The sequence below is a fragment of the Mytilus galloprovincialis genome, chromosome 2 (assembly GCF_965363235.1).
Source record: "Mytilus galloprovincialis chromosome 2, xbMytGall1.hap1.1, whole genome shotgun sequence".
NCBI lineage: Eukaryota > Metazoa > Mollusca > Bivalvia > Mytilida > Mytilidae > Mytilus > Mytilus galloprovincialis.
Window position 1 is genome coordinate 21456036 of NC_134839.1, and position 17456 is coordinate 21473491.

The 17456-nt window shown below is 30.8% G+C and overlaps 1 protein-coding gene across 6 annotated transcripts in view; it reads left to right on the forward strand.

Annotated features, from left to right (window-relative positions):
* The window catches only part of LOC143063101 (ras-specific guanine nucleotide-releasing factor RalGPS2-like), a 54856-nt gene that overhangs the window by 19976 nt on the left and 17424 nt on the right, over positions 1 to 17456 (forward strand). For 3 of the 6 annotated variants that reach the window (XM_076235062.1, XM_076235066.1, XM_076235063.1), the window contains exons 2-3: positions 3766 to 3866; positions 7941 to 8067. In XM_076235062.1, coding sequence (XP_076091177.1) covers positions 3766 to 3866; positions 7941 to 8067 — 228 coding nt within the window. Of the gene's footprint in view, positions 1 to 2546; positions 2631 to 3765; positions 3867 to 7940; positions 8068 to 11145; positions 11296 to 13478; positions 13621 to 17456 lie in introns of those variants that run through there. The other 3 variants (XM_076235064.1, XM_076235067.1, XM_076235068.1) reach the window with 3 other exon arrangements.

Below are 17456 nucleotides of genomic sequence, written 5' to 3' on the forward strand. Positions count from 1 at the left end.
GTTCTATATATAGTTAATGGCCAAATTATCAATTAATTTTACTTTTATTGAACCAAAATAGTTATGGGCATTTGTTAGGTTAAATACAGTACTTGCTTCAACATTAGATATATACAATAATCAGTATCATGATAGTGATTTATTTTGTTTTAGATTGAGGTAAGATTGTATGATTTATTTCCCCTTTTTCAAGGATGTGGGTGTGACTGCTTTTAGTTAATAATGAAGTTCCACCTTTATGTGATGAAAACTTTACTGTTTATTAAATGTAGGTTCGAATATGTCTGTTTTATAATAGAGTTCATTCAACCTTTTGAAAATAAATTTAGTAACATTTACATAACTTGGTACATTAAAGATTTGAAACTTCTGGGTTCTTGAAACAAAGTTCACTTTTATATACAATATATATGCTGGTCCTGAGTTGTAAACATGTGAATTTTAATAGTTTGATAATAGATCTAGAAGATCTGTTGAGAAAGATTTACATGATGTCTTATTGTTTTGCAAAGTTTGCAAATATCTTTACTATTCAGTGTTAGACTTTGTTATAAAATCTATATACTGAGTAGTGATGAAGAGGTCCTTGAACAAAAATTGTCATCAAGCTATTCATAAGAGTGTATGTTTTTTTGCCCATTGCTATAATGATTTGTTGTATCAGTGAAAACGGGGCTTCCATTAACATATATTTTTCAAACCCATCTAAAGTATATCATGTGCAACTTAGTTGGTCAGTGTAACAAGGCTAGAGCTCCTTAACCTCCTACATGTTACTGTTTAGATCATGTATGATACATGTACAAAGTATGTATCATTGTATGAACCACACACCTATAAGTGACCTATACAATTATTAGTAATAAAGACTTTATGACAAGAACCCACAAGAGAATTATTTGTATTACTTATAAATTAGTTATTGGTCATTTTATAAATAATTGAAACAATACAGCAGGTTAAATATCATAAATGACATAAATGAAGCAAACAAGAATATTTTTAAACTTCCTCACCACCTCAAATGTAAAATACCCAACATTTGTAAGACATGGATCTTCAACACTCCATAATCTATTATTTTACAATCAATGCATTTGAATTGGGACATACAGTTGAAACCCCCTTTTAAAAATGGCGGGACCCACCCCTGTAATATACATGAACAATCAGCAGATAGATCAGAAAATAGATAGCATGTCCAATGAAGGAGGTTATAACCTTTGGTACAATGGTACTGTACAGATATAGAAGATGGAAAGAAATGCATGCCTTGTTTTTTTTACAGAATCCTAAGCTATGAATTTTGGTACGTTTCCAGAAATAAAGATTTAATGTATATTTCAGACAGGCAATTATAGATCTGATGTTGTTAGTATCCTGCAACGTAAATGTCAAATTATATATCCTGCTGTGAATGTCCATTTCATACATGATTTATATAGAAATAATAATACAATTCTAACTCAGATACAATTTGCTTAATTGCAGATTAAATTTTGAGAACTTTATTGCCCTAGTATGAATATATATTATATATAGACATTGAAACAACAAGGGTTATTTTAGTCAAAGGTCATATTTGAAATGAGAATTATAATAAGGAAATAGATAAAAATAAGACAGATTTGTAACAATATATATATAATTTTTATTTTAATCTGGATCATTAAGGTTGAATGCATTGTTTGTGTAAATATGGTATGTACAAAGTATAAAAGTTACAATTCAAGATTTTGTTTTCGTGTTGATGAAAATAATTACATGTACAAGTATGTAACTGTTAATGTAAAATAGATGGACACAAAAGATCACATACATTGTTTATGTAGTAATGGACAGTATCATGTACATACATGTACATTGTAATGTACACAATTTTAAAAGTTTCTTTCAAAGATGTTTAATTTTGGTACATACATGTATGAAATTAAAAATTTGAAAAAACTAAATGGTAATGAAATGTACATGTACACAGTTGTAATGTTCAATATAAATGTTAGTTTAATAATACAGATGAAAAATTAGTTTAATAATACAGATGAAAAATTAGTTTAATAATACAGATGAAAAATTAGTTTAACAATACAGATGAAAAATTAGTTTAATAATGCAGATGAAAAATTAGTTTAATAATACAGATGAAAAATTAGTTTAATAATACAGATGAAAAATTAGGCATGAAAAATTAGTTAAATAATACAGATGAAAGATTAAAACAAAAGTTTACAAGACCTCAAACAATAGAAAATTACAATAAAAAAATATATAATGAAAGGATAACAAAAAAAAAACATTTCTTCTTCTCAAGTTTTTCGATGATTGAAACCCTGATTATAAATAATAATTAAGATAACTAGGATAGAATGGCTTCTTCTTTGAGCTTGGATAATATTGATAAATTGTTATCAGGAAGCCAGTTTGTTTACATGACAATTAGTATATCAAAGGAAGTTTTATGTAGATGTGTGATTGGGAGATTAAAATATTAATAAGGTGTGAGATGTGACAGGATGCTATATTATATATATATATACATGTATATCTAAAGGGAAGTACATGTACAGGCTTAATATTAAACTGATTTGGGAATTATTACATCTCTATTGAACACAATCATGAAGTCTAAGGTAAATTTTCTAAAATGTTTTTAATTTCAATTGTGACCAAGTTTGACTTTAACTTACAATAAAAGAATTGTAATAAACAGATTATTGCATGAATCTTCTATTTATATATATATATATAATATATATATGTTTATATATATATATTTATATATACAACTCGTCTAAACATCAACCCAACAATGTTAGATCTGTAAATTTGCTTTCGCAAATTTTTGGTTCTTCCCTCGCCGGGATTCGAACCCATGCTACTGTGATATCGTGACACCAAATCGCCTGCACTGCAGCCGTCCCGCTAGACCACACGACCACCTGGGCTCTCAAAAAAGAGCTTTCGCTGGCCGTGTGTTACCTTTCCACGTCAGTTTTAATCTAGCGGCGTACTGCAGTACATGATATATAAGGCATGAAGATGTTATTGTTACAGATCACCTAAATTATCTGTAGTAAAGGATCCTACAAATTAATGTAATATACAGTCACAGAAAATAATTATATTCATAAGTACGTCTGAGTCAGTGACAACTCTACAACAGAAGTATCCATCGGATCGCCATCAATGATGGTGATACATGGCTGTGTACATAATGTATATACAACTCGTCTAAACATCAACCCAACAATGTTAGATCTGTAAATTTGCTTTCGCAAATTTTTGGTTCTTCCCTCGCCGGATATTTATATATATATATATATGTTTTATTTTGTTATATCTTATTATGTTTAGGGACGGTTAACTTTCACTGCCTGGCTGGGGAATTGGGTAGGCAAATGCTCACATTAATCTGTACCGATACAGGCTCCAAATGCTTCCTTTATACACCATAACTTATGGTGGTGATCCTTATAAAAGATGCTTATACGGAGACAAGAAAAAGAAGATATATATGTAAAATAAAAATAGAAGTAATTATATGATGCCCTTTTTTATACAAATCAATGAGAATGATTTGCAATATTATTTATTAGATTGGCAATGAATGTTTCCAAGTTTCAGGGATATATGTTTCATTGTCATGAATTTGAAATGAATAATTTATTTATTTCAACAATTCAATCAGCAATTATTTGATAAGAAATACCAAAACATATAATCGCCTTCAAAAATGATATTTTTACCAAATACTTTATTTTTCAGAGTGTAAAGAGAAATGCATCATTTACAGATGGTGTGAGCTGGTTACAGATCAAACATGAAGGGTTCATAAGGCGATTGTCTGATTCATTCTATCCTTTAAGGTAGGCATAGATATAGAGAAAAGTAAAATCACAAAAAAATGAATTTGAGGAAAATCCAAAATGGCAAGTCCCTAATTAAATGGCAAAATCAAAAGCTCAAACACATCAAACGAATAGAAAACAACTGTCATATTGCTGACTTAGTACAGGCATTTTTATGCCCCATTTATGGGCTTTATGTTTGTTTTACGTTCTGTTCATCCGTATGTCTGTTCTGCTTCAGGTTAAAGTTTTTGGTTAACTTCTCAGCAGCCAGTTAATTTATACTTGTAAATTATACAATTGGATCAAATTTATATGTTGAAAAGGTTAAACCGATTCGAACAATTAGATTTATAAAGAAAACAAATCTAAAATTTATTATAATTGACTTAAATTATAAATACCAAAAATTAAGAATGGAAGGGTTCAACAGTATTAAAGTGACCAGTTATTTTATCTGAGTGGTATGTAATTGACCTATTTTTGACCTATTAAACTGTGTCAGTTTTGCCCCCTTAGCTTAAATTGGTACACCTGCCCGTTGCATTATTATTACAACACAGATTAAGTGGCCCGACCTTGAAATTACAACATAATACATGTTCAATTCTCAATATTATTCCTTGGTTCAAAATAAAGTGGAGAAAATTACAAATAATATTTTAACTGCTCAAAAGTTGATATAAATGTTTAAGTACATTTTTGTACCTAGAAATCTTATATGAGTTGAAATATTGATTAAAATGAGAAATATGAAAATGGGAAAAGGTGCCCATGTTTTTGTATCAGGTGATTGAGATGTAGGAAACAAAATTTACTTGAATTTATCTTTTCTTCCTTTCATTTCACAAATATTTTATATAGTATAAATAAAGACCAAAAGAACTGATACATGGAAGATCATATTTAAAAAAAAAATGCATTATTTGTAAAATTGTGCCATGATTTTGATATTTTCAAAATTACAAAGAGTTATCTGCACATGTATGGACAAAAGAAATTTTGAACAAATATGTTGGTAAAGATAATGATACAATGATGTACATCAAAGGGGTTATATGAATCACAAATAATACCTCCATTACCAAACACTACACTCCTCCCCTGAAAACAGACATTCATTAACAAAGACAACAACAAACAACACATGGTATAGACGCTAGACAACCTTAACTTGAAGACAAATCTAAGATATTGAATTTAATATATAATTTAGGGTCCAATCATTTTACATTACGATTGACTTTACACACTAGTTGTCTATTCCAATGAATCTAGGGAGTTACAATAGGCTGTCTTAGGAGGTAAAGAATGCTTGTGAAACATTGACATTTCAGTCTAGGCATGTACAAGTTTATGTCATCAGGTTTAAATTGATACAGTTTTATTTCTCCATCAAATATACAGGATAAAGGCTTGTTTGATTTCACCAGAATTGATTATATATTTATACTGATATAATGGTGTTATGTAATTTATTCAAAGTTTTATATCTTTTGTACTTAATATTATGTTTGAAGGCAGTGTTTTACTGACACATAGGTCACAATTTTATTAATAAATCATGAATTATATGTGCTCTAGGAGAGAATACAAATAATATATTTGTGGAAATATGTAAATGATTTTGAAAATTCACTAACTTCCGAGACAAAACAAAGAATTTTTTGATAATTATAAATATTTATATCTTAGGGACGACATCAAAAGATCGATGTAGGATAAAAAACTTAAATCAAATAGTTTGGGGGTGGGGGGTGTCAACGTTGCTGCAAGTTTGTTAATCTAAAATCGATTTTACATATATCCCTATTGGTCAATCAATTTATCCCAAATTAAGTTAAGAGGGGGGGTGTGGGGGTCAGTGAAAAAACTATGTGAATTAAGTTTTTTATCCTTCATTGAACTTTTGATGTCGTCCCTTAGATCAGACAAAGTTATAAGATACATCAATTTTCTGTCAAATGTCCTGATGAAGTGTACTATCTGACCATGATTTAATGTCCACAATTTAATTGAATTTAGTTGAAATCTTTCCAAGATGTACATGATGTAGGTGTACAATTTACGAGGTAGAGGTATATACAGGTTGAGAAATAAAGTAACATGAAAAGAAATGTATCATGTCTGCTTTGTTACCTGCATCAATTAAAATCTGACATCAAAAGATATTCTCTTATGCATCTTATTCTAATGGTTTATATAGATACTTATGTTCTGATCTGGTTTACAGTATTTGTGTGCTGTAATTATACATTTGTAGGTACCAGACTTAGAAGAAGTTGGTCTGACAATTGTTACGCTACCCTTGATATTTATATTCAAAGTTGGAATAGTGAAAAAAAGTCTCAACTCTAGGGCTGTACAGTTTCAAGCATCTTTTCTAAAACAGTTTAGTGTTGAGATTTAAAACCATCCACATCTTCACATGCCTGCCTCATGTCTAGAACCAAGGATGCTAGAACATAAATCAATAGTTTTCTTTTTTTATATTTTTGTTTTCTGGGGGTCCTGGTGGGGAATGGAAATCTGTAGTTAATGTCAAACTGCTTTTCTAGACTCTGTTAGATTTAGATCTAGATCTTTACATGATCTATGGAACTGGTTTATTGTCTCTTGTTATTCCTGTATGATTGGGTTGCTGTACATATTTCGATGTATACTTCTCATTTCCAATTGTTCTTTTTAATTAAGCTATCAAAGAACAAATTGATACCAACAAAGGAATATAACTATCTTTTATTACACCTCAACAATTGTTTAGTTTTAACAGAGTTCTGTGTAAAAATGTTCAATTGTGCATTCATGCAGATTTAGTAATTATTTTGACCAAAGACTTTCTCTTAGATTCATTGAATAGAATCATGTAACATATTATCATATAAACAATCAACCTTTTCCTCTGTGACCTCAAAAGCTAAGATTTGATTTCATGTCTGATGTGTGTACTGTATAGTTAAGCAGAAAGATGAATACTTTAATTTGTAAAAATTAATTCCCCCATTGTATGTCCATAAAGTATGACATTAAGTGTTGACCTTCCTGTTAAGGATCAAGACAATTTTATAGGTTTACACCTGATTATTGGATAAACAAACACAATAGACGCTGAAAAGTGTTTATAGTTTATCTCCATTTTATCTGTCTGGTTGGAGGCTTATTGCTATCTAAATACAACTTTGTATACTGTTGTTCTTGAAAAATGCAAGGTCATGGGTATAGGGATAGTTAAGGCTATTGAACCATAATGGTTTACTGGGTTTTTTTCCCTTTATAAGATTTTAATTAGTCTTTTACTGAAATGCAGTAACTAAAATTATATTGTGGGTCTAATATATTCAGATATGCAGGCTAGAACATTTGTAGTAGAAGGTTGACAAGTATATTTATATGCTCAATTTATGGGCATTATGTTTTCTGGTCTGTGCGTCTGTCTGTTCGTTCATTCATTCGTACGTATGTTCATCGGTCTGCCCGTTTGTCCGTCTGTCCTGCTTCAGGTTAAAGTGTTTGGTCGAAGAAGTTTTTGATTTACTTGAAGTACAATCTACATTTTTTGTGTAATTGAAACTTAGTAAACAGGTTCCCTATGATATGATCTTTCTAATTTTAATGCCAAATTAGAGCTTTTATCCCATTTTCACGGTCCACTGAACATAGAAAATGATAGTGCAGATGGGGCATCTATGTACTTGGGACACATTCTTGTTAAACTTTGTTTTGTTGTTACGTTGCTTCTAATAGACATCAATTCATAACCCCATACCAGTGTTACCTAACTTTAATTTGTATCCAACCGTTACGAAAAGATTTCATTAACTTAATTAATATCCAAGAAGATTGTAAACTTTGATATACTAGTATATTATGTTTTTTCTAAGGAAGGGAGATAAAATCCTTCTCTTTCTCTACGTGGTAGTAGACACGTGCAGTTTGTAAGGAGTGAAATATTTCATTTACTGTAGACAAGTTTTGTTATGTATTAACTGAAGAGCTTTTTGAGCAGTTTGACCGTAGATTATAATTGAATATTTTATTGTAAGAGAGAGTGACCCTTCTCAGGTTTATTCTAATGTATGTTTGTATTTTCAGAAGGGATAGCAGTAAAATGAATATCCCTCATCGTATCTTAACCCCAGATGAAGATAAAACATTCAGTAAGACTCTGGAGAGTGACAGCAGTACAGAATTTGTTACAGCCCATAACTCTCTGGCAGACGTAAGTATACACTACACTCTCCTCCCAACACAGAACTCTCTTTGAGATGTAAGTGGTCACTACATTCCCCTTCCCAAACAAAAACTTTGTTGTAGAAGTTTAAAGCGCACCACCCTTCCCCTAACATAGAACTCTCTGGCAGACTGAAGACTTCATTACACCCCTTCTCCAGATACTGGTTGATATGAACTCTTTTGAAAGTGTTAGCCTTCCCCAGCAATGAAAACTCTAGTAGACATAATTCTTCATTACACCCCTTCTCCAGATACTGGTTGATATGAACTCTTTTGAAAGTGTTAGCCTTCCCCAGCAATGAAAACTCTAGTAGACATAATTCTTCACTACACCCCTTCTCCAGTTGAAAAGAACTGTCTTGCATATGCAAGTCTAACTGCATATCATTCGTTCTCTATTTTTTCACCAAACTTTCTAGCATTGTCTTGTGATATACCTATAAGACAAGTTAGATATTGACTTTATGTATGTAATTTATATGTTTAATATATACTAATCATAAAATGTGCCAAGGTTTTGACATTGAATGGTCAGTTATTGTCCACAGTACAAAAAGTTGACTAGATCATGAAACTTGTTGACATAAGTCCACTTAAATCTTTCCAAGGATTGTTTGTGAACTGCTAGGGATTAGTGTTTAAGAAGATTGGATAGTATTAAAATGGATTTAAAATGACCCTTTATACTTTAGACTTATGTGATGAAACCTCAAGGTCTTATTTTACACAACTTTAATATTTATGTGTAAAATTGAGAGCAAGAGTTTTCTAAACCAAAACTTTCACAGACCAAGTTTTTCGCATGTATAAACTATAAGGCAAAAACAACTTTGACTGAATTGATCCACACACTCTAAGACAACAACTTTCACTGAATCGATCCACAAACTATAAGACAACAACTTTCACTGAATTGATCCACACACTTTAAGACAAAGACTGACTGAACTTATCCACAAACTGTAAGACAACAACTTTCACTGAATTGATCCACAAAACTATAAGACAACAACTTTCACTGAATTGATCCACACACTTTAAGACAACGACTTTGACTGAACTGATCCACACACTATTAGACAACAACTTTCACTGAATTGATCCACAAACTATAAGACAACGACTTTCACAGAATTGATCCACACACTATAAGACAACAACTTTGACTGAATTGATCCACAAAACTATAAGACAACAACTTTCACTGAATTGATCCACACACTTTAAGACAACGACTTTGACTGAACTGATCCACACACTATTAGACAACAACTTTCACTGAATTGATCCACAAACTATAAGACAACGACTTTCACAGAATTGACCCACACAATATAAGACAATAACTTTCACTAAATTGATCCACACACTTTAAGACAACAACTTTCACTGAATTGATCCACACACTTTAAGACAACAACTTTCACAGAATTGATCCACACACTTTAAGACAACAACTTTCACAGAATTGATCCACACACTTGATCCACACACTATAAGACAACAACTTTCACTGAATTGATCCACACACTATTAGGCAATAACTTTGACTGAATGGGCCCACATACTATTAGACAACAACTTTCACCAAATTGATCCACACACTATATAAGACAACTATTTTCTTTAACATCTTTTATTGATCCACCCACTATAAGGCAATATCAACATTCACGTAATTGATCCACATACTTTATTACCATTTTGCAAGGATTTCATGAAAGGTCAACATTTTGCTAAGAAACTGGCAATATTACAAACTTTGTATTGGTAAATTTATCTGGACAGACAACTGTTTGTTGCAAAGTTGCAAAAACAACTCTCCCCTGAAATAGTTGACAAGATTATATTTCTTAATGAGAACAATTTGTACATGTAATGACCTCAGTGAATGGTAGTATAAGGTGACAGTGACGGTGACAGTGACGCAGTGACGACAACTGTTTGATCAGTTTTGTAATCATTTATAGTTAACAGGTGTTTATTTAATTTTTGATTAGATAACTACATGTGGTAAATGAACTATAATTATGGTATAAATATTAGCCTGAGATAAAAATGTTAATGGTTATATTTCATAGTACATTTGTAGATACCTGCCCTCAAAGCGCAATTGTGTTACAATTTTAAAATTTTAAAACATTTTTTCTGAAAAGTTTTTTCAAGAGTGTTGCTCTGTACTACAAACCAGTACCCACTTATAACTTCTTCACTACACAGTATCAGAAACAAATTACCTGCACAGTTCACATTAAAGATCAATCTATCATATGATACAGATTGAAATGTTAATGTAATTCAGAATAGTTGACTCATGTGCATCACTGATCACACAAATGTAAATTAAATACTAAAGTTATTGGTTTGTACCTGATTTTAATCTTGCCAAATACTGAGCAAGGTTAATGTAGAAATATCATTATGAGGTCTGTAAGATTTTGGATTCATAACCATGGCACTGTCCTGTTGTTAGTCAGAAAACATTCAAAATGGTTAATTTATTGCAAATTTTTTACATATGTCCAGATTACAGAGGACTTGAAATAGTTCTCATTTGCCTAATTACTTAGTATTTGCTTACAGATTGTAGCCACATACATGTGGCTTAGTACTAATGAAACTGTTATATAGTAAAAAAAAAAAAAGCATTGATATAAAACATTTTTTCTAATGATGTTTTATTGAAAAAAATCACCAAAGACACATTATCATCTTTGAACAATTGTGTACACTAAATATAATTGTCCAAATAATGACTTAAATGATTTCTACCTTCAGCCAAGCATGTCAATGTCTAACCCAGTTTCCTGCAGTCATTAACACTATTGAAGTTTAATAATACCATCTAAAGCCTTAGATTATTGCCCTATCAAGAATATAGATAAACATGACAAGATTTCTATTGAATTATAATTCATTATAATTTATTACTGATGGCATTTTATAATTATCTTGTCTTTGTCCCTTTACTTGTCTGTCCAACCCATCTGTTATTGTTATCTACCCCTTAGGACAATTGTAGGTCATACATGGTTTAATGTTTACCTGAGATTTACCTCACATTTACCTGGTCAAGGTGTGCTGTAAACAGCTTGCACATTTATATCATGTTTTGTGTATATGTTATGGTTTAGTGTTTCGATAATTTAATATATTGAAGGATTTACATGCATAAGTTTATATTTTCTCGATGGGATTAAATTATATTATTGAGGTGAGTTAATTTCTAACATTTACACCTGATCTTGAGGTGACCATCCATTACGGCATAGATCAAATGTAACAAACATTATCTTTATATTAGTTAAATAAATAATTAGAAGTTAAAAATTGTCCAGGAGTGTCTCTAGGCTTGAACTGAAAATACATTAAAATACATTTTTATATGAATTATACTTGAAGTTGTTACTCTTATTAAAGAAATATTTGAAATTTGAATACTATTAAACTTTCGTTATTTAATCATTGAAATCAGTGGATGGAACTCTGAAAATGATTTCCTGAATTTCTAGACCTCAAAATCTAATTTATTCTTACAAAATATTCAATCAGAAAGGAATTATTACATAATTTTTTAGGTATTTTGGTACATGAATGATTTTTTTTCATTTACTGAAAATTCAGGATTTATTGATAGGCTTTTATTAATGTGAATAATCAGAATTTGTCATTTATTTCAATAACGAGATCTAACATTCTGATATCTATCTGATAGCTGATACAAATTGGACCCTGTATGCACATTTTTCTGAAATTTCAATAATTTAAAATCACACAGCTTAGTCCATTCTTTACAAATTATAGAAATAAATGCATGCTATAATCTCAAAATTTAAAGTGCATTAAAATTTGGGCAGCAGTCCTTTTGCGCCAATTACTGTTTTTCAGGGGTATCATTTGCGCCAAAGTTTGTTTTCCAAATATATCAATTGCGCCAATATTCGAAACTCTTTTGCACCAATTTACCTGTACATACACATATCTATCATAAATATTAATGATTAATATTTATTCTTATTTATGGCTTAAAAAAGTAACATATGTTAGGAGATATTTCACCATGAAGATGTAAGCATCTGGAGAGAACTGACTTGAAATACATTAGACAGTCCATGTACAGAGAGAGAAGAAAACTTATTGCTAGCTGAATATTTAATACAAGATATGCCAAAAGAGAAGAAATAGAAGTATTTGCTGATTATGTTTTAGCTACATATGTTGATTTACCGGTAATGAAGCAGAAGCATTCCATAGGAATTATTATGAACTGTTATATGCATATCATCCTTCATTTTTTGTCTTTTTGGACAATAAAGTGAATTTACAAGCTACTACATATATTAAATTGGGAAGTACCCATGCAGCAGCAGTAAGAAGAAAGTATGTTTCATAAAAGGAAACATTTGCTGTGTAAACTGCCGTTTCCAAGTCGGAAATAAAGGAGGGGGGAAGTCATTTTTTTTCTAATTGGCACATTCGTATGTTTTATTTTTGGCGCAAATGATACCATGTAATTTTAAAACATGTGGCGCAAACGTATAGCATTGGAGAAAAAAGGTTGTGGCGCAAAAGGACGCATTTTTGGCGCAAATGGATCTCTCCCAAAATTTGTAAATACATTTTTTTGTTGAAATTGTTTGACTTCTTTAATGAGCATTGGCAGATTTTTTCTCCTTTATTGCTGGTGACCATGCATTGATATAATTTTTTACCATTTTTGTGTGGTACTGAGGCTTGTCAGGTAGACGTTTATTAAACCAAAATTCAAAACCAAAAATAATTCATTTTAAAAAAAATTCCTAAAAGGCAGTATAATTAAAGGAGTTAATAAGCTTCCCAAACTCAAAATAGGTGGAAATTTACATAAAAATGACCTAACCTTTGTTAAGCTTATAATGTTTAAATCAACAAAAGGTGAGATTACTTAAGGTGAATTTAACCTGTTCAAAGCAGATCAAAGCACATAAAGATTTGAAGCTTGTCCTTGAACTTTGAAATTGATCTTCTATTGATTATTGAATATTTAAATTTAAATTCTGTTTTAAATTTTGGAGGGATATTAGCAATGACAACATATAGTTCAGTTTTATTTTTATTTTGGATCTTAATTTATTCAGATTTTTTGGGACATACAGTTGTCTTTAATATGGAACAAAGAAATCTGTAAGATTGTTTACATATTGAATATGGGACAAAGAAATAATATATGTGATGAAATATGTGTTTATAAATAGATTTTTGGAAAGAAAATAAGGATAAAGTGAAACTAACAATATAAAAAATGGACAATAGAATAAATTGAACAACAGTGACTAAGTCTATCCCAAGGACGATTATGGTAACATTTGTTAGATGCATATGATTTCAAACTCAGTAAGGATTCACGATCTTCAAGGGAAATTTGATCCTGTTATTAATAGTAACAAAGGTTTTTGTTTATCTGTCAGTTGGGAACTCTACCAACAATACTTGTGATAATCTAAAAATAGATAATCTCAAAATCATCCAAACAAGCAGAACTGTTATGGAAGCTTACATGGTATGTCTTACATTTTATCAATGTTTATAAATGTTTGATAGTTTATTGTTTGGTTTCTTTAGAACATACACATGATAAGATCAGTTTCTTAGGTATACATGTGTTGAAATGTTTCCTTCATTTTATTGTTTTGGTTTTGTTTACAGAGGGGTAGATTATAATAACTATCTCATGATACAGTGTGTATATATAAACAGATTAAGAAAACATCTGGGTTTTACAGTAGAATCTCCTTGTGTTTATTTTCTTTCTGATTTCCAATCTAGATGTATCTGGTTTTCCAGGATTTTGATGTCAGATTCACTGGTTTTCCAGGATTATTATGTCAGAACTACACTCTAATCATCACCTTCAGTTGTCATATGACCGAGTGGAATTTCATGGGTTTCTGTGTTTTTTTAAAGGTATTTGAAGCCAGGTTGTGTGGAAATTGCTTTGAATATTTAATGTCATTATTGGTGTTGAATTGAGGTTAGATGACAATGTTAGTTTGATATTTGTGTCAACTACACTGGGGTAAATGTGATCTCCGTAACTGCAGTTACGTATATCCAAAGATGGCGAACGACTTTCTGGTCAATATTACTTTTGTCGATTATGTAATAATGATGTACTATTCTTCGAAATTTCGTGTCTTATAGGACTAATTTCCTTAATTTGAAACTGAAATACTATGGGTTTTTCTCATAGTTTTACCGCTAACAGGAGAAATCGGTCGTCCAAAAAAACGCGATGATATGGGTAACTGAAAAAATAAATTGCTGTGGATATACGTAACTGGAAATATAGATATCCGTAACTGATTTCATTTCTATACATTTGTCCTTCTCGTTTGAGATGAAATTAGTGTCTCTGATTATTAAAATAATTATGAATCGGAATCTGAATTGTTCTTAAAAGTCTGTACAAAATATTGTGTGAAAATATATTGATTATGCTAGCTACTCTGTGTATTTCTATATAGCCAAACCAGCAACATGTCTAGTTAGCTATATACAGGTAGAGAAGGAACTTATGTAGCTTATTTCAGACGAAACAGTTCAACCAAGACAAGCATATCGCGTATAACGAAAAAGTAAAAGAACGAAACTACCAAGAAAAATTGAATACGGAAAGACTTTAAGCAAATGGCAAAATATAATTAAAAGCTCAACCACATCAAAATTATTGCTAACAACTGACTTAAATTTATATTCCAGACTGTCATAAGTCAGGAGCCTGTAATTCAGTGGTTGTCGTTTGTTTATGTGTTACATATTTGTTTTTTTGTTGGTGGGATGTAAAAGTAACCCCCCTCGTCCACTTTTGTTTTTGTCAGGTGTATTTATATTTGTACCCATCTGATGAGTTTAGTTTAGCCTTTTTCAATTGATTTTTATAGTCTGTTCACATGTTGTACTATTGCACCGTTGTCCAAGGTTAGGGAAAGGGTTTGGCACCCGTTTATATGTTTAAATAATCTCACCCTAGATACCAGGATAAAAAAAATTATTTACGCCAGACGAGCGTTTCGTCTACAAAAGACTGATCAGTATCCCGCTACTTTCTGTATGTGTTTTAAATTTGTCAATCCGGGGCCTTTTATAGCTGACTATGCGGCATGGCATCTAGTCATTGTTGAAGGCCTTAAGGTGACCTATAGTTGTTAATTGCTGGGTCATTTTGTCTCTTGTGGAAAGTTGTCTCATTGGCAATTATACTAAATTTTCTTTTTAATAATTAGTCGAGCATTCACGCATATTTTCAACTTATGAATTCGACGTTTATTCAGATACCTGATTATTTTGACACATTTGGACAAATTCTGGCTAAGTCCTCAATGAACATGTTGAACAACTGTGCTTTATTAGTCAAATTAAAGGCATGAAGATATGTAGAAAGTAAATCAGATTACATGGTATTCCTTTAGATTGCATTTGGATTGTTAGCTGGTTCATTTGGAAGTTCTTTAATTGGTAATTTTCAAATGCTGTGATAATTGCTAATCTTTTGACCAATTTAGGACAATTTTATTACAGAAAAATTGTTCGTCCAATCTATTAAAACCGAATGGCGTACAAACAACAAACAGTTACGGATATCCTTTTCTAAATGTTTAATACAGTTACGGATATCAGTCTTTACAGTTACCCATATCATCGCGTATTTTTGGACGACCAATTTCTCCATTTAGCGGATAAACTATGAAAAAATACATAGTATTTCAGGTTCAAATTTAGTAAATAAGTTTATAAAGACACGAAATACCGAAGAATAAAACATAGTTATTACAAAACCGACAAAACAAATATTGACCAGAAAGTCGTCCGCCATCTTTGGATATACGTAACTGCAGTTACGGAGATCACATTTACCCCAGTGAACTAATTAGCAACACAGACTAGGGATGCTTGATATGACCAGAAACAGCCATGCTTTTTACATGACATACATTGGTTGTTTGGTCAGCTATATAATGTTTTTTTGTTTCAGATATCCATATGCATTTTCTGGATATTCTGTTGTTTTTTTGTCAGATATATAATGGGATGTTTGATTCAGATATCCCTATATGTACTTTAAGGATTTTCTATAGTTTGACGTAAAATTTATTATAGTCATTTGGTTTAAAGATATTCCCTTGCAAAATGAGGGTAGAATTTGTGGTTATACATGTATGTATTATGACCAGGTGATTAGGATATCCCTGTGAACTTTCAAGGGTTTTTGCATTGCTGTTCCAATAAATGTCAGTATGTTGTTAAAGTAGGGTCTAGCTGAAGAAATGCAATTGTCCTTTCTCACTTATTTTGTAGCATGTTGAGAAAATTATGTGTCAGCCAAGGTTACATTGAACATGTCACCATGTGTAAGTCCCACTATGTCATTCTAACATGGATCATTAAATCTTAACAGATTTAGATTTGATGGTGTAACATTTGATAGAATGTCGATAATGTCATTGACTTGTTAATAGTTTTTTTTTCTTCAGGATATAATATATTCACTATCAACTAAAAGGTTTATCCTTTATGTACTGAATAAAATTTTTATTTACAAGTAAAAAGAGAAAGCAAGAATACACTTATTTCAATTACTACACTGTAGGACATAGAGATATAATCCCTTGATAAATTGTATGAAAGAGATGAAAATTATAATCATAACAACAATATGAAATGCATGGCCTCTTTTGATTCTTTGCAATCAGTTCCACAGTTGATAGTACCAGTAATTGAAATTTGCCACTATCTATTGGACATTTGACGGTCTCAAATTTAATTTTACTGGCAAATTTTTTACTTCCAAATTTCAAATTGTCAGTGACAACTTTTCCAGTGCTTTCTTATAATTTTAAGATGTAAACAAATGTGGTTATAAAAAGTTAAGTTCAGTACTTGTATTAAAATAATCATGCCTGCATCATGACCTACAAATTTATTTGATGCATTGTATTTCCCAGAACACCAACTGATACATGCCTCAATATTGTTATTGTATTTGACAACCTGTTACCTTTGTGTATGGGCCCCTTGATGCTATTCTTATTTGTCAATATTTCATTTCAAAATGGACTTTTCTATAAAACTGATGCTGATTTCCAATAACATCACCAATAAAATCTAGAGATAAATAAATTACAAAATTGTACAGGGTAATTCATTTGGCAAATAAAACTTAACCATTGATATTGTAGTAATTGAACATTAATCTTTAGTGAAACATGGAAATTGTTACAATCTTTGTCAACATCAAAGAGATTAAATTGATGAAGTCATTAATTAAATATTAAGTAATGTTACATCAGTGAACATGACAACACCTAATAGGATGGTATGCATGTTTAATACATGTAC